The 26,817-nt window shown below is 39.2% G+C and overlaps 1 protein-coding gene across 19 annotated transcripts in view; it reads right to left on the reverse strand.

Moving 5' to 3' along the window:
• Positions 1 to 26,817, reverse strand: part of MYO9A (myosin IXA) — a 177,933-nt gene that overhangs the window by 112,619 nt on the left and 38,497 nt on the right. For 14 of the 19 annotated variants that reach the window (XM_083712356.1, XM_083712355.1, XM_083712354.1 and 11 more), the window contains 7 exons: positions 25,529 to 26,441; positions 17,313 to 17,407; positions 13,826 to 13,888; positions 12,975 to 13,074; positions 10,990 to 11,046; positions 8,762 to 8,859; positions 6,860 to 6,986 (listed from right to left, as the gene is read on the reverse strand). In XM_083712356.1, coding sequence (XP_083568482.1) covers positions 6,860 to 6,986; positions 8,762 to 8,859; positions 10,990 to 11,046; positions 12,975 to 13,074; positions 13,826 to 13,888; positions 17,313 to 17,407; positions 25,529 to 26,371 — 1,383 coding nt within the window. In that variant the 5' untranslated portion in view covers positions 26,372 to 26,441. The remainder of the gene's footprint in view (positions 1 to 6,859; positions 6,987 to 8,761; positions 8,860 to 10,989; positions 11,047 to 12,974; positions 13,075 to 13,825; positions 13,889 to 17,312; positions 17,408 to 25,528; positions 26,442 to 26,817) is intronic. The other 5 variants (XM_083712350.1, XM_083712362.1, XM_083712361.1 and 2 more) reach the window with 1 other exon arrangement.

Below are 26,817 nucleotides of genomic sequence, written 5' to 3' on the forward strand. Positions count from 1 at the left end.
AAAACTCTGCCTAATGATTACATCCAGATCTCCTGATGTGAAGCAAAAAAGCGAGCCAATCTGAGGCAGATGGAGAAAATGACAGTACCATAAGCAAGGCAAAATGACAGCTCTAAGCACAGAAGTATCCCTAACACTATAAAAGATATTGACACACAAAAGGAATGCATGCTAAAGGTCTGAAGCAGAAATGGTTACGTGGGGTTGTATTACTTGGAGAGGTTAAACTCCCGTGTGTGTGTTATGATTCACTGAAAGCATTTCATTCCACTTGGACACAAGTTCACATTCCTCTAACACAGTATCTGTAAAAGACACCATTTATAAACCTTGCCTTCATAACACTTTCAGGCTAGTAAAATAAAATGAAAAATACAGTCTCAGAATAGTTGGCCTCCCTCTCATGATCCCAAGTCAGTTCCAACTTCAAAACAAAAACTGGCTTCAGCTCGAAGATATCTTGAACCTTTGACCTTGGATTTCCTTGCAAAAAGGCCAATATGAACACACAGTACTTTAAATGATTGCACATTTCACAGCAAGAATGGTTCTAGCCTGCACAATGAGATTCAGAATGCACTATATGGATATTGCCCTTTGGGGAAAATATTCTTGATAAATAATCCTATACAGTGCTATCAGTTACATCTATCTTTGTAACCAAAGCCAATTCATGCATAGCTCATAAATGGAGAGGGATCATAGATTGGTGGTAGAACATATGCTGTGCAAGCAGAAGACCGAGGTTCAATCATTGGCATCACCAGTTCAAAGGATTGGGTAGCAGATGAGGAAAAGACCTCTGTCTGACACTATGTAAAACTTCTCCCAACTAGAGGTGGCAATACCAGGCTAAATGGACAGGCAGACTGAACAAGGCACTACCGTACATTCTTATTTTCACTTGTCTAGAATTTTGTTCCAACCAAACCTGTAAAATGCACAAGCACGTTGTGATAACAAAGGGAACAGAGGATGAGAGCACTCTATCGCCCCCCAAGCCTTTCCAGCACTGTACCACACCCTAGGGAGAGGTACAGTGAACACAGGTACAGTGGCCCCCCTCTTTTAATCTCCACGCAGAAGTGAACTAATGCCAAAGCTTTCTGCAACTCATAAGCGCTAAGACAACTTTCCAACACGCCTGAAAAGTAAACACTCTGAGCACTCAAATTGTGAGATTTCTTCACAACATAGTTCTCCCCATCAGATGTGTGAAATATTTTACTAGTAAATAACATTCCAGTTGCTTATATATTCTGTTTTAGAGAATAGATGAAACATGGAAACCAAGACTCAATGTGATGACATGTGGATGAAATCTCAGGTCTGTATAAGAGGCGCATGATTGCCAACATTTGCTATTGCAAGGAATAAATTAAACCAGTCTGGCAGCATTCAGTTCCTTTGCTGAACAAGACTCGGTTATTTTTAAACAACAATTTGACAGATGTACCCATTGCAATCTCGGCTTTCCAAATTAAAGCACTTTAAACCTTTGCCAGCCCAAATAACGGCTCTCAACACTTATCTGAAGTATTCATATGTTGTGTTTTCTCACAGTATATGAAAGGCTTGCAATTCTTAAAGTGGCCATGTAGAAAGAAGCAATGTGTCACCCTTCTCCACACCCTGCCAATTTAGGAAAGAACCACAAACTGATTTGTCCACAGTTATTTGAGAAATGCCACACACAGTGAGGTATGAATGAAACTCAAGTACATGGCTGTATTAAACATTAAGTATTAGCAGTGGAGTAGATATGCAGCAGAATGAGCTGAAAGAACAAATTTTACTTCTTTTTTGTTTACTTACTTACCTCAACCAAAGAAACGTGTGTAGAGAGCTCTTCCCCTGCCGTCTGCCTCATTGTGGTCAAGAATGTTAACCCCCCCTTCACACTCACCCTCTGCTAGAAGGGAATAATGTGCACAACAGCCACAATGGTGTACAGAGGGCTGTGACCAAACCACCCTCCATAGCAGCTCATCTCCCAGTTTGTTTGATGCACTGTCTGGAGGCATGGGTTTTAAAATAACTGCTGCTTCTCCTATTGAAGGTGACAGGAGAAAGATTGGACCATGCCTTGGGGTGGGGGAAGGGTTCAAAACCTTGACAGGGCTATAAGCCCACTTTTGTCCATAAGAGGGCTACCCAGATCTGTTGAAGAGGAATGACTCCTTTCTCCCTGGTTTTCCACTGCAAGCATAAATTGGATATAAAGGGGCAGACAAAGCTCATGGGTGTCCTGTAAAACAGGCTTAGGTAAAGGTTTTAGGTTGTATCCAATGGTAAAGGTAAAGGAACCCCTGACCATTAGGTCCAGTCGTGACCGACTCTGGGGTTGCGGCACTTATATCGCTTTATTGGTTGAGGGAGCCGCCGTACAGTTTCTGGGTCATGTGGCTAGCATGACTAAGCCGCTTCTGGCGAACCAGAGCAGTGCACGGAAACGCCGCTTACCTTCCTGCCGGAGCAGTACCTATTTATTTACTTGCACTTGATGTGCTTTCAAACTGCTAGGTTGGCAGGAGCAGGGACCGAGCAATGGGAGCTGACCCTGTCGCGGGGATTCGAACTGCTGACCTTCTGATCGGCAAGTCCTAGGCTCTGTGGCTTAACCCACAGCGCCACCCGCATCCCGGTATCCAATGGTAGTCATACTTAAAATAGGTCAATTGTCAGGGGCTGGCTGGACAACAAGGAGGTGCCAGTCAGGGAACCCCCAAGGCAAATCACAGAGGAGGAAGGTCCACAGCCCAGGGATTGGTGGTGGGAAACCGATGAGAGATCAGAGGGAGAAGCTTGGGAGGAGGTGCTGGATACTGAAGGAAGTTTAGTGAGGAGGAGGAGGAACCTGTAACAGGGAGAAGTTTAGACTTTGAGACAGAAGCAGAGGAGGGGGGTCAAGAGGCTGCTTCCGAGAGTCTTCCCTCTCCTGCTGTGACAAGGTCTCCAAGAACACACAGGATAATGAGGAGAGTGGAACAGAGGTCAGAGATGGGCAGACAGAGTTTGAGACTGCTTGGGAAACATTCAGGAGAGGAAGCGCCTTGGAAGGGGTGGAAGGCAGGGAGTTCAGTCCCAGAAACTGCTCCGCAGGGGCAAGACCTACTGGGAAGTGTTGCTGAGTTGTATGCCGTTTCCTTGAATAAAGCACTGACAACTGCCTCTGCTTCTTCGTGCTGACCTGCATCAGACTTCAGCCCTGACATCAATTGAAATTAATATACACAGCTAACTTAGGGCTATTAATATCAGTGTAGAACTTAGTTACATACAGCTCTCCTGGTCTCTGTAAGGGAAAATACCATTGAGGGGGAATGTCTGACTTCTAGAGATTAAGCATTTCAGAATTATACATGTGATGCATTGTAGCTATTTTGCACTTCCTACTGGAGCCAAGAACTAGCCAGATGCATAATAATACAGTGGTACCCCGGGTTACAGATGCTTCAGGTTACAGACTCCACTCACCCAGAAATAGTACCTTGGGTTAAGAACTTTACCTCAGGATGAGAACAGAAATCTTGCACCGGCAGCTGTGGGAGGCCCCATTAGCTAAAGTGTTACCTCAGGTTAAGAACGGTTTCAGGTTAAAAATGGACCTCCGGAACGAATTAAGTATGTAACCAGAGGTACCACTGTAATCCAGGAGAAACCATAATATATACCCTACCAGGATTGTAATCAGGATCTGCACGCATAGAACTACAATACACATTCCGTTTCTGTGTATGATCCTGAATTCTACAGCCCAATTCTATTCAGATTAGTCAGAAGAAAATCCAATTTTTGGTGAACTGGACTAAATTCCAAGTAAGTGTATACTTACTTAGCATCCTTAGCTTTAAAGTAAGCAATCTTGTTTGATATCTTTGGCTTGTTTAGAGAGGCTCAAACAAATCTGTGGGTTTCTTAGCAGACATAATTTTGCAAGTGAAAAGGGCTGCATTACCAAAATGTTTTGGATTATATTGAATAAATTATGTTGAATAAAAGCTATTCTTAGTTGCAAACCAATGTGTTTTGTTACAGCAACCAACTACTAGGCATGCTTGATCAGGATTTAAATTCTGCCTTTCATCTTGAACTATGGGTTTCCAAGAAAACTCACAATTAAAAGTATAATTATACAACCAATAAATGCATAAAAGCAATGCTGATAAAAATCAACAATAAAAATTAATGCAGCAAGAGAAGAAACTCAGCACAGACCAGAGGCAAGGCTAGATAATAACAAAAAAAAGTCTTAAAAGCACGTTGGACAACCATAGGGAAGATTGTACCATAGGCTGGGTGCTTTAACTGCAAAGGCCTATACTCTTGTCCCCACCCAATCATGCCTCTAAGGGAGGTGGAATGAGAAACTGGGTTTCAGATGCTGAATGCAACAGGAAGTCAGATTTATAAAGGAACACAAATTTCAAAATAGGAAATATGGCTTACATTGATTAAAGCTCCCTTTTCCTCGGAAATTTTAAATATTTAAAATCTGCACTCCTGCATTCTGTTGAAAAAGTGAAGTATCCTATTTGTTTCTGGACATGAGCACAGTTGTAGATCTGAGATATCTACCACAAGTCAAGTAGCGATGAAGTGCTGTGGCCAGTTATACTTTAAAGACTAGTAAAAGAATACTGATACCCATAAATGTCAAAATAGCTCAGAAGGAAGAACAGAGATCATGCAGCCAGACTCATACAAAAGGCTGGTTGGAAGCCAAGACAGACTGAAGATTACTTATCCAGAACTGACAATGCTGTTTCAGACAAAGCAGATGAATTGCAGCAAATGGAGAGCTAATCTCAGGCCAAGAGCTAAGAATAATTATCTCTTCTGCCCTTGTTTCAAAGACCTTCATGCTGGAAGTCAAGTGTCATTAACTTCTTGGTACAACCGAAGAGCCCAATGCTCTCCAGAAAGAGTAGTGGTGCCCTGCCTATTAAGCTTCCTAACTGAAGAGGCTCACCTGGTACCCACTTTATTGGTGTTTATCTGGTACCAAAACAATTTATTTTCACTGGCTTTTAAAGTTTTGAGTCTTAAAACTGCTTTGTATCTTGACATGAACTACCCTGGGAACAATTTGGTTAAAGGATGGTATATATGTGTGCAAAATAAAATCAAACTACCAGCAAGGAGAAACAAGAGTGTTATGTGAGTAATGGCAAGTGGCATAGATACCTCTAAAAGGATAATAAGACAAAATCATAGAGGGTAGAACTATTGGCAGCTATTAGCTATGTACGTATAGTCATGCTATGTATTTTAATTTCTGCAAACTGCCCTAGAATGTATTCTGGTGCAGGGTGGTTTGTTTTTAAAAATGAATGAATGTATGTATAAATCTGTATAGAACCTCAAGGCTCAAAGACAACAAATTATGTATGCTAGATGGTTCCTGTGAGACAAAATGTAGGACAGTTGTTACATTCATGCTAGAGCCCTGTAAACTTGTTTTTGAGAAACCAATGCTGGGTCTTAGTAATCACAACATCCTTTTCTAAGAGTTCATAGACTGACTGCTTAATTATCTGTTCTAGCACCATTACTGGTATTGATGTCAAGCTGCGTCTTCCTTTCCCCCACTCTTGAAGATGGGGACAACATTTGTCCGCCTCCACTCAGCAGGGACCTCACCTATTCTCCCAAAATTCTCAAAGATTACAGACAGAAGCTCTGAGATTACATCTGTAAACTCTTTGGGTGCAGCTCATCAGGTCCTGGAGATTTGAATTCATTTAAAATGGCTAGCTGTGCCCTTACCACTTCTTTTCCTATCTTGGGCTGCAGTTCCTTCCCTGCAACATTTATTCTGTTATCACCAGGTCAGGCACTGCTTTCCTTTTCATTGAAGACAGAGGCAAAGTAGGTGTTGAACAGTTCCACCTCCTCTGTCCCCCAAGAGTATTCCTCTGTCTTCTCCAAGCAAAGGACTTACTACTTGCTTGTTCTTCCTCTTGCTTTGAACATAGTTGAAGAAACCTTTCTTATTATTTTTAACCTCTCTTGCAAGCCTGAGCTCATTCTGAGTTTTGGCCCACCTGACCTGTACTGAGTTTATTCTACTCTAGTTGCCTGAAAAAGAAACATGGGGGAAAGTACATTTCTGATGCACCTTTAGAAAGTACACAGGGCTATTTCAGTTGTAACACTTGCAGAAAACACTCCAGAGATGCTAATGAAACTTACTACAAACCTAACTTATTTTAGATGAGCATTTTGCGAGAAATCATATTAAGTCAGTAAGAAGTAAAAACTGCAAGTGATCAAAGTCAAAAACTATTATGGAAGTATGGGAGAACTTCACTAGTCTGCCTTATTTTAAGTATGGTGTGGGATTTTGGATTTTTTTTTAAAAAAGAAAGCTTTATATTCATTTGATTCATTTATTCACTGGTGCCTCTGATGACAACTTCAAAGTTATGGAAAGTAGTGTTATAAGCACCTACTTTCTCCCACCATGAAGTGTGGTTTAAAATATACATATTAGAAACTCAAATCCACTCCGGAACCCCCCCTTGTCCCCACCCCTCAGATAAGGAGCTGGTAACTAGAGACAAAGTCATCAGAGTGCGGCAGTAGCAACATGACAATGGAACTCTCTTTTCATATAGCTGGATGGTGCTGATGATAGTGTTGCTATTGCAACCCACCTTAGATCAGGCTGTGACCTGGCAGTGGGTCCTGACCCACCAGTTGAAGACCAATGAACCAAACTACCAAAACGAATAGTTTCACTATCAATAATACATTTTTAAGAGGCTGAGTTTCTCCCCAGCCCCACCTCTAAAAATACCCAAGCTGAAAGAAAGGGAAGAACTGGGTAAATCATATCAAAAGTTTCATGGCTTACCTCTAGCAGCTCCGAGACAATAGGAAGAACTTCGGGATTACAGATATCTATGGAATCATCTCGGTAGGTTTTCTTCTTGTAACAGATGTTACCCAAGTGTAGTATTGCAGACAAAATGGAAAAAATCCTATGGGCATAAAACAACACGTTTTCTCTTTCTTTTTCTTCACAGTAAATGCAAGTTTACCCACATTTCACTACATATTGGGCTCTGTGACTTTGTATGCCAGACTTTATTAAGCAGCATTTCAATATACTGTCATATTGTCACATATAATGTGTTGCATTTATCAGCTATTAGGCAAATATATTCACCTAGTAATATAATGCCACAGCTTTTTCTGTTTTACTAGGATCTGTTAGATATTATATTAAGATTACTTATAAAGGGACAAGCTGATATACAGTGGTACCTCGGGTTAAGAACTTAATTTGTTCTGGAGGTCCGTTCTTAACCTGAAAATGTTCTTAACCTGAGGTACCACTTTAGCTAATAGGGCCTCCCACTGCCGCTGGATTTCTGTCCTCATCCTGAAGCAAAGTTCTTAACCCGAGGTACTATTTCTGGGTTAGCAGAGTCTGTAACCTGAAGCGTCTGTAACCCAAGGTACCACTGTATAAGATTTTCTTGGTTTACAAAAGTACAGGCCTGGTCTCTTTTTTCAGGTTATACAGTGGTACCTCGGGTTACAAATTCCACTAACCCGGAAGTAGTACCTCAGGTTAAGAACTTTGCCCCAGGATGAGAAAAGAAATTGCATGCCCGCGGCATGGCGGCAGCAGGAGGCCCCATTAGCGAAAACACGCCTCAGGTTAAGAATGGTTTCGGCTTAAGAACGGACCTCCGGAACGAATTAAGTTCGTACCCAGAGGTACCACTGTACAGTCTTTCTTACCAATAAGTTACATTTGTTGTGAGACATTAAAGTTGAGTACAGTATAAGGTTGGGGAAGAAGAGTAGGGAGAGGAGGGGTAGGGTGGTGAAACTTATATTATTTTGTATAGTGTACGTGTGGGGTTTTGTGTCAGTGTCAACTAGGTATGTTCCCTTTCTATTTGTTTATTACATTTCCTTGGTAGTGACAGGTATTGGGGGGCAGGGTGCGGTTGATTGTGGTTGGCTGCAGTGGGGCTTGTTTGTGAGGGGGGGAAGGCTTGTTGGGTCAGGTAAGCCAGATTGATTCGTATGCTGTTGGTGGATTCTTGTTGTTGTCTTGTTGGGCTGTGTATGTGATAAAGGGGAGCCAGACTGGAGTTAAGGTGTCCTCTTCTATTTGTCCCCGTGTCAGTTTCAGTTTATTGGTTGGCTTTTCTAGTAAGGCCGATTCCCATACAATTTGATACCATTGGTCCATGTTTACTCCTGACAGGTCTCTCCAGTGTCTGGCTATGAGGCATAAATATTTAAAAAATAAAGGGACAAATGATACGAAAACAAACAAAATGTTATTAAGCAAACCTGTTCTGAATGTTTCTGTGGTCATTTAGCAACCTGTTGATTTAGTGACATGTACAATTAACTAATTAGCAAGCAATCTAAGTATAGCTATATAATATGTATTGGGTTCTGTGTTTGGGATTTTTAGCCTACTCAAGCCCAGAGATCCAAAGCAGGCTACAAAAATAAAGTTGCTAATAACCAAAGCAATAGTAATTCATACAGAGTTCTGTTGGAGCTTATTCACACTAACATTTTTAAAACAGTAATGGCACTGGCTGACTTCAATGGCTTTCTGCTCCTAAAAGCCCTGACAGATGCACAGTATTATGACTGCAACTCATTCAATCATGTAAAAACTTCAGAAAGTGTTGGCTGAGCATCAATCAAATACACATGTTGCAGGATTCACAACACCAACCCACGACTTAATAATGCACTGTTATAAGGAACATCAACTTACTGCTTGCGAGTCTTGGGAAGGAAGCCCACCATCTCCATAGCTAGCTGCAAACGCTCAAAGTCATGCTTCAGATCTTCCCCTTCAACAGAGAAGCAATCCTATTGAGGCCAAATATGAGGAGCAATTATTAGAACAGATGGGCATCAAGAAAGAAAGGAAGGAACCACCCATGAAAACACTATGCAAAAGACACTGGAGAAAAAGCTGCCTGCATCACTCCCAACCACCAAAGGCACCTTCTCCTAAATTAAAAAATGACCTCGTTCTTTGGACAGTAAATGTAGCCTAGGCCCTCCATCACTGCAAAATAATCAAGTTCCACTCTACAGAGAGCATGATCTACATTTTAAAATAGAAAGCCAAAGTTGTCTGCTGTCTGCACTCATGGATTATATTTGTGTAAAGATGAATAAATTGATTTCCGAGTTCTATAAAATTACTTGACAAATCTGCAGGAAAAATCTTCCATCTGTTCACAAATACCCAAACATTTTGTTCTGCTTCCAGAACAAGAGTTCATTTTCACTCCCGCTTTGAACAATTATTATTCCCAAATATAGAATTTAATCCCTTATTTTCCAAATATGGCATAAGTTATTGTTTTTATGGTCTCAACAATTCTGCAGACCCCCACTGAGTCTACAAGAGAGCAGCAAGCAGCTCAAAAGTGATTGAGATCCCTCTCTATGTGACAAGAACACATGTCAGAGTTGATCGCTTAGGGAACAGGTGAAAAAGAGGACCCAGTTCTCTAGGTCCCAGAAGGAAGCTTTTTGAATATGTGAGAGGATATAGAAGTGTATTAGAAAGTATGAGTCCTAACCAGGAATGGCTGGGACAGTAGGGTACAGATAGGAAAAGGGGGCAAGTGGAAATCTATATAGGGACAGCTTGTAGGCGTGTGGAAACAGCAAATTAAATATTAGCAGAATAGCATCAACATACTGGAGAGTGGATTAGCAGTAATAACAGCATTTACTAACACAGTATTAACCTCTCAAGTGTAGCCACTTTAATTTATCAGTGTCTGAAAAATTCAGTGTAGTCTGCCATACCAAAAAGTAAAATTCAGCTGCTCAAGATGGGCAAGTATCCCACATCACTCTGATTAAGTAAGCTATTACCAATGTGTTCATAATCGCTTCAGGCAAGCTATGGGAGAATATTCAAACTATGTTTTCTGCAATAAATCTGTTGACTAGACAAATCTAAATCATTGGTCCTCTACGCTGCTTAGAGATGTCTGTAAATTAAGCGGTACATAAATCATCAAAATAAGTAAAAGAGACAGGAAATACACATTCACATGAAATAAATATTCAAGATTTTTGCTACATTATTGAACCATTTTGTACTTACAGCTTCTTTTCTGAGGGGGAAGAATAAGGCAATAAAACTAATAGAAATTAAGTAAATTTAAAATGCCTAAATTCATTTGTGAACCTTCTTACAATCAAACATAACACTCAAGAATAAATTTGCCTGAATGATATTAAGGGGGAAATAGTAAATCCAAGTTAGAATTGTTAACATGCAATTAGAATAGCCATGCTCTCTGAGGTAAGATTAAAATGGAGTAATATCAAGACAGACAAAACCCACAATTTAAATACAATAATCTGACTTAAACAAGAGTGGGGAGACCCTTTCACTTTTTTGGCCATTGTAAACAAACATGGCAGTAAACCTCTTCCTTTCAGATGACACTTTTACTGAACCTTTAACTAAATTGCTTGATATATTTTTTTAAAAAAATCCGTAATTTCCCACAGAATAATCTGGTGCAGACCATGAAAACGGAAAAGATTACACTAGTTTAATGAATTAATATTCACTATATTTATGCTTTAAAAAACCCAGAATATGCTATATCAAAAATTATCCTGAATAGTTTAATCCAGGCAAAAGCTTCATTGCATACTCTCTCTCGCTCGTAGAATATAATTTCATCATGTATATATTATGCTTTTTGCAGTGTCTCATATACATAATAACATCATCCAACTACTTAACAAAACCTATCAAAATAACCCTATACAAAAATTATACAAATAAAAAAACAGTATACCACCACAAATAATCTACCAAACCTATGAGGACACAGAAATTGTGTTGCCAGTAATCAAATGGAAATGGTTTTGTATTTGCCCTACAATTTGGTGCAAAGCCAGAGTGAGTGAAGTGTCTGTCACCAGTAACCCAGAATGGATGGATGTACTTGTACTGACCGGCTCAGACTCATAGTAACAGTCATCCCAGCTCTGTTTGGGGGGTTTCTTTGTCATCTGAAAGTAAGGCAGATTGGGTAAATAGCATTCCAAATCCCATGCCACTATCTCTTCCCACTTTTACAGACAGGAAGTTAAGCATTTATTTAAAATCATTAAGCTACAAGCATTCCCATTTTAGAAAATGATGGCTAGGATCCACCTTCTCCATTTCTCCTTACCTTATGAAATCTGATATGAGAATGCACATACATCATGCTACTTTTTCATGTTACAAAAGAAGCCTATCTAACCTTACAATTAAACTTAGAAATCCACTTCTATTGGCTGCCAAACACTGCAGCTATGCTCAGTAAGTTTGGATCTAATAAATGAGTCATATTGCCACTGGGAATATTGTCACAAAGTGACAATTTAGAAGGAGAAAGGAGTACAATTTAAGATGCTTTAGAATTTTCACAACACTAAGGGTGCTACGTCGTATACATTGCATTTATTGTTGCATGTGAGCTGGAAGATTTTTCTTCCACACAAATCTATCATGATTGCTCATACTCTTTTCTTTTATCAAGAAGCATCTGCAATATTTCAGGGTTTTTGCAAACATACCATAGTAACCCCCAATACACTACACCACACACACACACACACACACACTACTGTGATTAACAAAACAGATTTTACTTGTGTAGCAAAATATTTTGGCTTCTATTTTTAATCAGCTGTTTTGATGAAAATATGCTATTTCCAAGGCAGTTCTAGATTTTTTAGGATGGAATGTTCAAAAGGGCTTCATTTGCTCAAGTGTTGTTAGTACTATCCTCCAGTCTGAGGTCATGCAATGTTAATGTGCTCAGTGTGTACATCCAGAAGTTCTCCCTCCTTGTTATCATTATAGGATATTACACACTGGGCATATTAACAAGACATTTCCTCAACCTGGAGAATAGTACCCTTCTGAACATTCAGTCCTCAAAGTGCTAGACTGCCACGCCATATTTTCATTTTTATCAAAACTGCTTATGAAGGCAGAACCTGGAACATTTTGCCACATAAATCAAAAATTATTTTTTTAACCACAGTAACAGATATATTATTTTAATGATTAACCAAATCCTAAAAGAAATCTACAGCATGTGTGAAATCTTGCTTGATGTTTTATAACTAGCTATACATAAAAAATGAAGTAATAACCCAGCTTCTGCTATATAAAGAGGGATATGTCCTCGCTCCTTTTAAATAGCTAAACCCTTGAAGAGAAACCTTTTGCAGTGATCCCACATGATCTCAAGCCTGAAGATCCATGTTGCTTTGCAATTATATGAACACTATATATTTTCAGCCTTTTATTTAGGATTCAGCCTTAAACACTGTATTGGGAAATTCCGGCAGAGAGTGCCTGCCATCACTATAACTATTCTTCCCTTCTGCCATCTCTGTTCTATTGCATCAGCTACCCTTGCATCCTGAAGGAAACAAATTATATAAGTGCTATGGCGTATTAGTATAAGATATAGTACCCCCCCCCAATAATTTCAATTCTTTATCCATAGTTGGAATTAATGGACTTGGGTTAGCCTTATTTGTTAAAGGACAAACAGATCATGCTATCAGGAAGGATGGCAAAAATCATGCAACATTTGTAAATGGACTTGTCTCTTCTTCAGTAGAAATATCATAATATGGTTTTCCAGATGAATGTTATTAGTTGCTTATTAATTAGAAAATCATTCATGTTCTTTAGGAAAACTGCAATCCAAAAACACATTATATTTTCTATAGGCCACATAAGGCAAGAAAAAAGTGCTTTGAAAACATTGTTTCTTACTTAGTTGCATTCCCCAAACCTACAAATTTATTGTGCTAGGACATCCATGCACAGGTAACAATAAAATTAGTTTTAAAACATCAGCACCAGAACAGTGGTTCATTGCTCTAGGGACAAATATATACATTCAGTTAAAAACTGCTTGGTATATTCCCACCTGATTAAGATAATGATATTCATCAGGCTGTTTAAGATGAAATGCTGATTTCTCTTCTTCACTTGCTCCTGCCAGAAGGTAATAAAATACATGGTAGTTCCTGGCAACAAATAAAAATGGTGTTAAAAGTCCCATCACCATCAATACAAAAATGTTAGCAAGAATCATTGGAAGTATGAATAACACTAGTATTTTATTTTATTTTTTTTGACAAATCAAATACACAGACATCCAGTTTGCATGTAATGCTAAATCAAATGATGGCTTAGCAAGAACATGGCTTGGCTTCACATTTCATCTAGCTCTTCCCAAATAAACCATGAGTTATAAAACATAGGGCAAATCTTTATTACAGCTCATGCTTTGTTTAGAGAGTGCTAAATCACAAGCCTAGGTTCAACCATGTCTTAGTTCAGCATAGCAGCAAAATGCACTGAGAACCAAAGAGACCACTATCTCCTCTCCGGAAGCCTACAACTGGAAGCTAAGCTGATGAAAAACTAACCATTGGTAATTTACTGCTTGGTTTGCATGGCATAGCAATCCAAACTATGGCTTAATGGGATTGTAGAAATGTATGAGTTCATAGGTGCTCTTGTCCTTTTTCTTCCTCTAAGCCTGAGTTTCAAGAGAGGAATAGTGTTGTATGAGCAAATTCTCAAACCCAGGGCATGAACTGCTGTCAGTATTAATCATGACAGATTAATCTAACATCATATATATCAAAAGACAAAATACATGCATATAAAACCTAGAAATCATTATAATTGTACTTTATTTTAATCATTATTTTGGTTTACCTTTCTTTATCCCCGCCCCCTTCCCAGCAGTACTTTAGATTCAGTACTCACCTCTCATTATGTTCCTGATAGACAAGCCTTGACTTTTCCAGTAGATATTTTTCAACATAAGCTCTAGAGGAAAACAAGAATATTAGTTGAGCCTGAGAATAGTTTGATTTTTATACCTTTCTCTTTTTCAAAAGTAACGGGTCTGGTAATTGCATAGACTGATGAGGATATAATCATGTGAATGTTACTATTTGATAGAAAAGCCTGAACACGGAAGAAAAATGTCATAGGTAAATTTAGATATTATTATTATTATAGATATCACCACACACTAAAGCCTCTAGAAAAATGGATTCTAAATTTTTACTTTTTCATTCTAACCAAACCTTCCTAGCTGAATGTCTATGAACTTTCTGGAGCAGTTAAGCTGCAGCTCCACATTCCTTCTTCAGAAAAAGAACTCACAAGCACTAGAGTAAGGTAATAAAACAAAGGGCAATAATATCCTGCAGTAACAGAATTCATAAATTTATTTGCATGTTGTGTTGAATGTATTTGGCAGGAAACTGTCTCAATTTTTTCCAAACCATTCAAATTTATCTACATTTCGTATGCCCTTCCCTTACTTAACGTTTTTTCCTGAACTATGGTACCCCAAAATCTTTTCACTTTTCTTTGAAATAATGGTATTCAAATCCTAAATTGAATCTTTGTGCAAAGGGCAGGGAGATGAGCTGGTGAGGATGTGGAAAATGAAATATAGTATAAACTTGAGCATGATTTTGAGCATGACTTCTATTACAGTTTTGGCAATTTTAACATAGGTGTCTTCAGTTACTTGACTCCCAGGATTCTACCATGGGTGAGACCTTTCCTCCTGCTCCCTACACCATGAGGGGGAAACATAAAGTACAATGGAAAGGTTTTGTATCTATAATACGGAATCTCCCTGAACTCTGTTGAACAGACCCATAGACTGGAGAATGCATTCCAAAAACGCAGTATGAAATGCTCCTGTTCAAATCCCAGTCAGTTATGCTATTTTCCAATGTGACCCATTACCCCTCCCACCTATAATACCACCTCCCACACAAAACATTCAGCATGCTCAGTCCTCAACTGGGCTGTTTTTGCCCTTCCCTTTAGTTTTTATCTCCATTTTTTGTATTTTTGTAAACTTTAGGATTTTCCTCAAAACTGATACTACCACCCTCTTCTGCATGGATGGTACCACCATGGCTACATAACAATCAATTCTTAGAAAAGGAATGCTACTATATTATCAACTATGTATGTAGCAACAGACAATACCTCACAGTACTGGCCTGCAGTGATCACTGGAATATAACACTCCTTTCTACCATGATAGCAGGTTTTGCTGCAAGAAGCAAAGCTCTTTTTTGTGTGATGTTGAAGAAATGAGGGCAAACGGTTGCAGGAATGGGTGCTCTGAAGATCATTTGTGGGACCAAGTGATAAAATACTTGGTCTTTTTAAATATATCTTTCAGAAATAACAAAGTAAAGAAACTAGTCTCCAACCTAGATTGTTGCAGACCACTACCTCACCTCCCTTATCACAATCACATAACTGGAAAGAATATTTCCAGAAAGAGTCTTCTACAAGCTCATATTATACTGCTAATTTCCACTGTTCCATCTCTGTTCTGCTCAGCCCATTAAAACAAAAATCAACCTTCTCAGCAGAGAGATGGTGTATTAGGTTAATCCTGCACACACACACAAACACCTTTGCAGCCTCTGCAGTAATATTTCTGTGTCTATATATCAATGTTACTGCATTAACACTGGAGATAATATCTTAATTTATAAGGTAATCCAATTTTTATGAAGCGGGCATTTTTATATATTCAGAAGATGTTGGAAAACAAGGCCTAAATTGTGATAAGCCTATTCTTTTGAAATCCATACTGAAAAACAAGATGAGAAAAGTAAGGGAACTTTCAAAACTAAGCTAGATCCTGACTTAACTTGATTGTTGGCACTCACTAGAATTACCATGTTGATCACTCTCATGTGTGTTGTTACTTAATGGATGATGACAAAATTTGGATTCGTTTCCCTTTTCTTTGCTTGACAACAGTTGCTCATGAACAGTAGTTTTATTACCCAACGGGAAATATGTAAAGTAATACTGATGATTGCTTAGTATGACTAACAGACATGAGGGAGTCAAATATGTGCTTTGCAGAAGGAGTGGTAGAAGCAGAAGTTTCTTGAATATAAGCACCCTTCAAAAAAACCCTAAATAAACCTCAAGCCCAGTGAAAAGCTTTTCTTTGTCAACTCAATAAATATATTATGAACCAAAGAAAAAGGTCTGATACTCATAACTTCCTTAAGAGTCAAAATTATGGCACTACAACTTCTCTTGATACTGAAGATAAGCATCTATGGAGTCATCTTCACATCTCAACAAATACAAGTTGGGAGTCCTAACTATACACATTTCATGGTGCTTGATGTGGTAGCAGAACAGTTATACACATGACTCTCCCCAACACAGTGTGTATCCATCAAAACAGGATATTTTCATATTGCCCCCTTTAAAATTCCTTCCTACTCAGTCAAATAAGAAAAATATCACAGACTAACATACATTATAAAAACTGATAGCATGACTCTTTACTGGGCAATCACTGACAAGGAAAAGCGACACCACACTTTAAACAAGGAAGAACTGAGACAAAAGGAAACTCTGCCCTTCCTTTTATAGCCTTAGTCAAGAAAGCAGAGCTTAATTAAACGGAACTAAAAGATTCCAAATAGCTCAACTGCAGCACATACATCAGATTGGACAAAGCCATTCAGAAACTGAAAATCTACAGTCCCAAAATAATAGGATGCGTCGGGCTGCTACGGAAGCCTTGTCTAGCTTCAACAATTCTCAGACTTTACAGATTGATAGGACTCAAAGTCAGGCAAACACAAGACATGAGACATTAAAATATAGCGTCTGTAGCTTAGAACAGACTTTCAATTCTCACATTAATAAACTGGATTCAAATTGTTTATTAAAAGCAAGAATGGAAACAATCCAGAGCAATTTGGTCTTTGGTTTAAGCGCAAATCTCTTAAATCGGTGCTCCTTTTGCTTTCATAAAATTCAAGCTGACTTCGCAAAATATTTGCACCAGTTGTGGACGATATGTGCACTCCAAGTCTGAGCCAAATCCCTCTGAAGTTCAGACAAAGATTTGTGCCAATTCCTAAGTGGACAATGGACTTTGTTCAGCAATTTCTTATATCAGTAAATAAAGCGAATTCAAGTTTTAAAGATTTAGCATTTGTAACTCCCTTGTGATTATACAGTAACAGTGTTCTAGTTAAAAGAATGTGGGAAGTTAAAGCTTCCTTAACAGAATATACCTGTGTCAAGTCAATTATTTGTCCTACCTGACACAGACAAGTAACTGGGAACAGATTTACATGGGATGTTTAACATTCCCATCAGGCATCTACAAATACCAACAGCTGCAACCCATTCATGCTTAAAGTTCCTTAAGTCACTGCTCATTGCTACTTACCCACGGACAGTGCCAGTCTCCTGATAATTTACTTGGATAAACTTGCCAAAGCGACTTGAGTTGTTATTGTGTGCTGTCTTTGCATTTCCAAATGCCTGCCGAAATAAAGAGATATAAAAGAACTGAGAAATGGCTCAACAATTTGCACATCCTAGACTTGCTTTTAATATGTGGCTTCCAGTATGAAATTAGAGGGGGGAAATTAAAAATAATAATATAAGAATTCAGATAATACTAATTTTAAACTTTCATTCTTTGGTAGAAAGGCAGCACGTACATTTTTATTCTAATAACTTAAATTGCACTCATAAGTACATCTTCCCAAAATAAAATCAGTGCTTAAAACAGTAGGCTGTAGGAGAATCATTTAATCTGAGTCTACAGTTCTATGTAATTCACCCTTCAGTTCAATATTGCATAGGAATAAAATTACTGCCACCCACAGAGTTTTATCATTTTGTCAGTTATTTATTGAAATTTAAAGAGTAAAATATTCACTTTTCCAGAATTCAGTATTTTGCCTTACCAGCATGCTTACTGGTTGTCCATAAAGATTCCAGTACGCATCTGGTTTTGAATTGTACAGGGTGAAACATAGTGCAAAGAGGATTTTACTGTTATAGCAAGCTAATGAACAACTGGTTTTTAAGTTTGTTAAATCCATGTCTGCAAATTGACAAGGTTTGTGACTGGATTTATATACCAGACTAAAACCTTGGTTGTAGATTATTTGAAGTTCATTTATTTATTTAATCATATCTCTAAACAGCTTACATTAAATGAACTCAAACTAGTAAAGGTAAAATAAATACCAAAACAATTTAAAACAGAAATCAACATGACAGATAACACAGCAGAAAGGTAATAATAATAATAATAATAATAATTTTTTATTTATACCCCGCCCTCCCCAGCCAAGGCCGGGCTCAGAGCGGCTTACAAGCAATAATAAAAACAAGATGAATGATTACAAACTTAAAAACAAAAATAAAACACAACAATTAAAATAATGGAACATTAAAATATTAAAATGTAGCCTCATCGCAGGAGGAGAAGGAAAAGAAGGGGGGAAAAGAGAGAGGGGGGGGAGGGAGGGAATCAAACTGGCTCCAAGCCAAAGGCCAGGCGGAACAACTCTGTCTTACAGGCCCTGCGGAAAGAAATCAGATCCTGCAGGGCCCTGGTCTCATGAGGCAGAGCGTTCCACCAGGTACAGGGTACAGTACAGGGAAAGCCTAGATGAAAAACAAGGGAAGCACTCAGCAGTCAGCAGCTCTCAGATAATTGTTGTTGTTGTTGTTTAGTCGTGTCCGACTCTTCGTGACCCCATGGACCAGAGAACGCCAGGCACTCCTGTCCTCCACTGCCTCCCGCAGTTTGGTCAGACTCATGCTGGTAACCTCGAAAACACTATCCAACCATCTCGTCCTCTGTCGCCCCCTTCTCCTTGTGCCCTCCATCTTTCCCAACATCAGGGTCTTCTCCAGGGAGTCTTCTCTTCTCATGAGGTGGCCAAAGTACTGGAGCCTCAGCTTCACAATCTGTCCTTCCAGTGAGCACTCAGGGCTGATCTCCTTAAGAATGGAGAGGTTTGATCTTCTTGCAGTCCATGGGACTCTCAAGAGTCTCCTCCAGCACCATAATTCAAAAGCATCAATTCTTCGGCGATCAGCCTTCTTTATGGTCCAGCTCTCACTTCCATACATCACTACTGGGAAAACCATAGCTTTAACTATACGAACCTTTGTTGGCACTCAGATAATGGGGGGGGGGGCATTCCAGAAGGCAGTCATCACCACTGTTTGAGTCTTTTTTTTGTATATACGCCATAAGTCAAAATTCATCCACATAAGCTACTGAATGTTATGAACAATACTCAAGTCATGTATCTTCAAATATCCTAGTGGCTATTCTTAATGAAACTGGAAATCAAATACTACCTTTGTAACCAATTAGTTTAAAACTTTTGTTTCCATTGCTTCCCTTTAGCAAGATGTCCTCTGTTATTTGATCAGGATGCTTCCATTGCCAGTTGGCATCCCAGCAGACCAGGAGCCACAATACTACAATAGATTTATAATTGTCTGAATTTTTCAAAAAGCATGCCTTACGTCACTCAGTGCCTAACAATGCCAGCTCCTCAGATTGAGGTACCAAGGACAGCAGCTGTAAAAATGCTAACTGTAATAACTCTAACTCTATATTGTACAGTATGTGGGCAAGAATCAGAAAGCATGCCAACCCAAATTTTACTAAGGCTACTCTTACAGCAATAGCAACTGATCTCACACCAACGGATTCTATCACAATTATGTGCCATATGAATAGAAGACTGTGTAGATCTATATGGGTGCATGTATTTGGCAGTGAATGGAAACCCAAGCAATATTTTAAAAGCATCAAAATGAGATTATAATATAAAAATATTGTAGATGGCAGCACATCTGATATCCTAGAGATTTGTGTACTGTACTTAACTGCAGTAGGAAAATGGTGACTTCTTGTTATGAACTTTCCACTCAAAAGATTTTACATTATTACAGGGTGCAACACTAGGGCATCCCATGGGTTGAGAAAATAGATCAGTCCTCAAACATTTAGGTTTGATACTATTATTATTTTGTGGTATGGTTCTTTATTACTTTAGTAATAATATTAAATGGTTAAAAACCACCCTAAGCAGCATGATTACAGTTGGATAGTATATAAAAAGTTCTTATTAACTTCTATTTGTTGAATGTGGTAGATGTAAGCTAAAATCCAAGCCAGCATATCTAAAACCAAAATACCAAGACAGAGTTTAATTTGGCAACAGTAACATGCTCATTAAATAGCTGTTTACTAAGCACCTCTTCTCTCCACCCCTAGAAATTTGTATAGAAAATGCAACTCCGCTGTAAAAAGATGACAAGTGACAACATGCCTGACATAAAAGATATTTCCTCTTAAAGGTTTGGAATGTTAACATAAAAGAGACCCCAGAACACAAATACAGCTGTAGTCAGCAGACCCAGCTTTAATCCATTTGTTGTTATCACTTTTGATAGGCACACTGGCTAGAACTTCAAATATAATGGAATCAACAACACAAGCAGATTATCCAGAGAAATATTTAGAATGAGGATAATTTTAAAAAGTATAATGAACAGTTCAACGCTTTTAAAACAAGTTTCAAATCTTACGGAAAGTCAGAGAATATCTTACTCATGATACAATAGCACTAAAGAACATCGGTCATTATTTTTCCACGTTTTCTCTTATCTACACATGTATATATTATGCCTTGTGCTTGCAAGGCTGGCTCATAATAATATTCTTGGTTGTTAATTAGAGCTGAGAGAAGATGGACTGGACATCAAAGAACCTTGATTAAAGGAATATGGAGAAATTAAGCAGTGAGAGAAGAGAGTTAGACACATCTAAGCACCTTTATGCTCAACTGGTCTGAGCAATAGAAAATCCTAGTGGGAATACCAAGAAATGGCATGGAAGAGGCACATGATCCCTCTCCCCCGCTACTTGCCTTATACCAAGGAACAAACACTTGGGACACTATTTGAATTATAGTTCCTCAAGCTGTATCATTCTGTACTGGACTCAGATCAACTCTGCCACAGGAAGCCACATAAAACTGAGGGGCCACTTGGTGCTCCTGAGAATGGGTTGCTGTCACTACAGTTGTGGGAAACAATCCAGCTAGAGTTCTTGGACTGCTTAAGCAGAAGTTGTTCTATTCTCTGTCTAAAATGGCATATTTGATGTGCTATTAAGTGTTGATTTCAAAATTGTATCCATTGCTTTGTCATAACCTGCCCTGTGACATTATAGGGAAGGGTAGAAAAGAAATCCTACAAACAAAAATATATGCTGTACTGTAGCAGCAACATCTAGACGTCTCCAAGTAAAGAGCATGATTAATCTGATATAGCACTTTATTATTCCATTAATTTTTAATTTTAATTTTTCTTTGTTTGCCTTCTCTATTTTTAACAAAGTTAGTTTCACCATATGCCACTTCCCAGCCTTTAACCAGCGACCAATAGACAGTGGCATGAAATATTCCCATTTTGAGCAAATAACCATTTTGGTCACTGTAAATGTATGAATTGTCATTTTTAAATCTTCAAAGGAAACCTACCTGACAGCATTCTGTCCACATGCCAATACAATACATTCTTATAGTAAAGGACTTTGACTGACTGTTGGTGAAGATTCTATGTAATGGGATAAGGGGGCTGCTCGTGCGTAAGCGTTTAAGCCCTCAAAGCTTTGCCATCAGTTTCTAAACTCTCCCAGTCCGCAGAGCCATGGGTGCATGGCTACCTCAATCGCTGGCAGAATCCGTCAGTGGGTGCTTCTGGAATTTACGCCAACATAAGAGTTCTTTGACGGAAACTCTCCTTCTGGATTCTCTGCGTGACAGTTTCCTGCGCGGAGTAGGCGTCCCCAGCGGAGGTCCGGAGCCCTCCCCGCTGTTCTCACTGGAAGCATCTTGGAGCCATTCCTCCGACTGAGTTTCTGCAGGAACTCTCCCTCTCCCCCTACTGGTTCCTTCCTCAGCATCCGAACGTCTCCTAGCCTCCTTGAGCCCTTCCACCACCTGACTCTCCGATGGCAGTTCCCTGACATTCTACATTGCAGAAAGTAACATACTTGTAGTTAGAATGGCCCCTTTGCTGCTCTTAGTGCTTATGACTGCATAAATTGCTGCTGAATTTACTCTATGTTTAGCTCACTGCTTTTGTTATTGTTGTATAATAATCATTCCCCATCCCACATGCATTAGTATGACCGCTGTTGTCATTTAGTTGTCATTTTTAATAGTATACGTTGTCTCGGGTGCTGCTGAGCAGAAAAGAAATGTATGCACATAAAACATGGACAGGAAGAAACAGCATATGAAAATGCCCTCAAAATATCAGACACCACAAATCACAGTTGATCACCACTGGCTTTTGAGTAGTTAATAGGTTTCCAAGAAATTCTGAGTATCTTTAATTAGTAGAATGAATATTAGCTTTGTCACTATACGTATACAGATCAGGGAATTTCATATGTTAATCCAGTTGATTCATGTAGAGAAAGAATGAGTCTTCTCAGAGAAGAGTTTATTGTCTTTGGCAGATTTCAAATGCCAGTTGTCACAATGATTGCTTATTGAATGCTTATTGTTTTACCAAAGAATAAATGAGTGTTTTCTTCTTTTAGACACTTGGTTTAATCAATCTAAATATAAAAGAACATTGAAGAAAGTCCATTGCTTCTCCATAAATAGCTGGAACTGACTGAAACAGATGCTACCTGCCAGACACTGCATTTTCATATTATTTTGATAGCACAAAGAATTCCCTAAATCCCTAGACAAATGGGAAAGCATGAGATGCTGAATCAGAGCACTGTCAAGCAAACTGGCTAGGAAGCAGCACAGCTGGAGCTTGGATGACAGAAAGGGAAAGTCCCACCAAAAGTAATTTCATTTTAAAATGTGAGGAAGAGGGCTGTGAAACAGGACTGCATGAAGAAAACTAGTAGCCGAGACCCAGATTAAGGGAGGATCACAACAGGGGGGGAAATGGGCATGGGGCAAAACAGCAGGCTAGAAACAGAGGAGGGTAAGAGCAACAAAATACTTGGCAAGTGTGACTGGGGCTGGGTAGGAAAATTGCTGACATGAATGGGGGAAGGGGAGAGTGGAAGTGAAGAAAGGAGAGGTTCACTCTCAGTTATGATTGAGTATAAGGGAGGGAAATAACGAAGAGCAGATGTCAGAGGAATTTGCTTTAAAATACATTTTTTGAGCTATCACACCTTCAGACTTCCAAACATTTCCAAGATCCAAAGCAGCTCTTGGCAATTTCTTGGTGAATATCACTGTGGAAGTGTAATGCACCTTAACTGACTTCCAGTAGTAATAAACTAAAATATATTCCCATTGTAGGGAAAGTTCAGAGCATGTTTTACGTTCTATATGCCATCCTGTGGAAGGTCAACATTTGCCACTGTTAGAAACTCAGGTATATAAAAGCTAGGAGCCAAATGGATCCTTAAGCCAAGGTTACAGTGGCCAAAACAGAATGTCTAGTTGGGTAAGACGGCTCTAAAGTCTTATTTTTCAAATTATGGACTGACTGTGATCAGTGTTAGGAACTGAGATATGAAAGCTCGGAGCTAGGTTATGCGAACAACAATAGAATGTCTAAGCGCACTTTTTAATAACAAGAATACAAAGCTGAAAATGAATGAACTGCAGCTAAAATAGTATGTTCATTTTTCACATGGTCTAGTCCTTCCCCTGCCCACCCCCCTAATATTCTTAAAAGGGTCTCTTCTCCAGTTTTCAGAGAGTAGCTTGAAGTGGGGAGGCAGAAAAAGGTTCTCCTTTCCTTCCACTCTGCAGTTTAAATCTGAAGTATTGCACCCAGATTTCAGAAACTGCTCGCCCTAATGAAATTCTCGGTTGCAAAATGTGCCTAGAACAATGACCGTTTCGAATGCTGACTTTGATTATCAGTCAAACATCTGGCTAGTTCAGATGATAACCTTGAGTTAGGTTAAGAACTTTGAGAACTTAAAGAAGGAAAATCACTTTATCCAAGGACAGTCCACATATATATTGGCCTATTCCTACCTCTTTTTCTTAATGGTGACATGCACCATTCATAATGTAGGAATATTCTTCACAAATGTGAGCAAGGCAATGGAGTGGGTAAGTGAAGACAAGCTACAACACTATAATGTTGTTCACTGCTTCTGTTCAGGCTGCACAGAAAGCACATTTTGATTCCTGAAATTCATTCTGATTGTGCAGATAAAAAATAACTGCTAGAATTCTACAGGATCTGGTATTAGTGTGTTAAAACAGTCAATGCACCACCAGATGGAGATGCCAGGTGCCATCATGGCACCCAAGCATCTTCCCTTGGTTGCAAGTGGCTGATAGTCAGATGCAAAATGTGCCTGTCTAATTTCGAACACTGCTGATGTCCTCCCCCAGCCCTTGTGGTGCCGGTTTAAGCCAGGTAAACAAGGAGCCGGGCTTTGGGAAGGAGGCATGAAGCTCTGGCAAGGTCCCAGACCTAGAACCACCACCACCCCATCTCCTTCCCAAAGTCTGGAAGCAGAGGAAGCAAGATTTGCTACTTAACTAGATTTGTGTCCTGGTTTTTTTTACTAGAGTTCCCAAATCAGATTGCAGCATACATAACATGCAATATATTCATTTAAAACATTTATACTTAAAAAACTCTCTGTGGCAGCTCTCAAAAATGTGGAACTCCCTCCCCATAGAGGTGTGTTAAACATCTTTATTATATGGTTTTCAGATGCACCTCTGTACCTGGGCCTTTGAAAAGCAAGACTTGTGTGATTGTTATGACGCCACCTCTGTTATCTGATGCATATTCTTTGGTTTGTTTTATTGGCTTTTAATACTGTATGATGATATTATTGTAAGTTGCCTGATAGTGAAGGGTGGGTAAGAAATCTCTTAAACAAACAAAACCTTTCATTCCTCTTTACAAAGAGGAGGGAAACAGTAGAAGGAGCAACTCTGAACTGATCCAGGAATAAGCGTGTGGTGGCATTATTGCCCACTTCTCACACACTCCACCTAATATTAAGTTTTCCCTTTGTTAAAACACTAACAACAGGAACTGCAAACCCATTTGCAGTAATATCAGTGCTTCATTTCTGACCTTTTAGAATTAAGTTTATTTAATTACCTAAGGTATTAGGAGAAAGAAACCCAGAAGTTATTTCTAACAAATTTAAGTTCAGAAGTCTCATTTTTCAAGACACGTACTACAAACTCGGCCAATTCCAACACTATGTTTTGGAATGCCATGATTCTCAGTGACAAATACACATGATGAATACATATGACGAATATACATGGAAGACATTATAATACAACATAGTCCATAAGGGTTTTCCAGAAAAGATTTGTGAGTAGGATAAAGCATGACTGCCAGATCCTGTTCATAGTTCTTTGGTGTAAAAAATCCATATGGATTTAAAATTCCAAGGTAATGTTTTCCACATGTCTTCACAGAAAAATCACAAAAGCAGAAGAGCCTTGCATATCGTTATCAGTTGGGGGTGAATGGCTCCAGGCTCCAGGCCAGAATGGTAATCATAAGACATAAATACTTTATAATACACTATGAATGATGGGGTGGGAAGCTGTATTATAAGCTGCAGCAAGACTTTCATCTTACCTCAAGTACTGGTCCAGCTCCAAGAATTATTTGTTCTACTCCACTAGCAAATCCTTTTTGGCTAAGAGCAGTGAGGTGATGAATCAAGAAATTTGTGCTCTGTGTTTTCCCAGACCCACTTTCTCCAGAAATGACTATACACTGGTTCTTCCGACGCTGAAGCATAGCATGGTATGCTACATCAGCTACTGCATAAATGTGGGGCTCCAGCTTTCCAAGCTGATGGTTATCATACATTTTGACATACTTAGGGTTGTAAATAGGGAGAAATTTGAATGGATTTATTACTATTAGTATGCTCCCAACGTATGTGTAAATTTTCTCCTGTTTAAAACGATTTCTAAGGTTTTCTAGGAGAGTTCTCTCATTCAAGTCTGGCAAAGCACATAAATCATCGTAGTCTTTGTACTGCGGTTGAGGAAGGAAGCCACGTTCCATCATCCTGCGCCGCTCTTCTGTCACCTGCAACCAGGACTGGAGACTGGCATAATGTATTGACCCATCTAGGTTCTTTTCCCTTAGAAGAAAGCGATAGTCCTCTCCACTCAAACGGTTCTCTAGGGCCATTCGGGGCCACAACATCATGCGCTGGACAGGGCAGTCTGTGGGGTTGAGGATCCATTCTTCCCCACCAAACTCCTTCACTTCTGCCAAAACGTAGCATTTTGTTTTGTCCAGTTGAAGTTTGTTAATGAGAGAGTCTATCACCTCAGCAGCTGAGGAAGTTTTTCGTGCAATAACAGGACAATAGATGGTCCCTTCAGCAATGTTCCCAGGGTATATGTGTAGTGTGTGTTCGCTGTCCTCAAAGCGTCTTCTTCCTCCAACATCATTTCCACTCATATTGGACTTCTTCCCATCAGTAACAGTAATCCATCTTCAGAATGGTTGAATAATGGTCATGGCATCAGCACTACAAAATGAAAGCAAAAAATAGTTTATTGATAGGATATTTTCAATCAGCAGGTTTGTTTGTTTGTTTGTTTGTTTGTTTGTTTGTTTGTTTTGAAAACTTGAGGTCACTTGGGCTTCTAGTGACAAAGATGAATCTAGGCACACTCCCAGACCTTGTACCTGCTTCTTCATGGGGAGCATGACCCCATCAAAAGTCCAATTATCAGAACTTGGGAACCACCCACCATGTCTCTGTCTTGCCTGGATTCAGAGTAAACTGGCCCTCATTCAGCCCACCACCAAGTCCAAGAACAAGTCCAGGATTTGCACAGCTTTTCCTGATTTAGGTGTTACAGAGAAGCAGAGCTGGGCATCATCAGCATACTGATGACACC

Source organism: Podarcis gaigeae (genome assembly GCF_964106915.1).
Source record: "Podarcis gaigeae genome assembly, chromosome: 14".
NCBI classification, from domain to species: Eukaryota; Metazoa; Chordata; class Lepidosauria; order Squamata; family Lacertidae; genus Podarcis; species Podarcis gaigeae.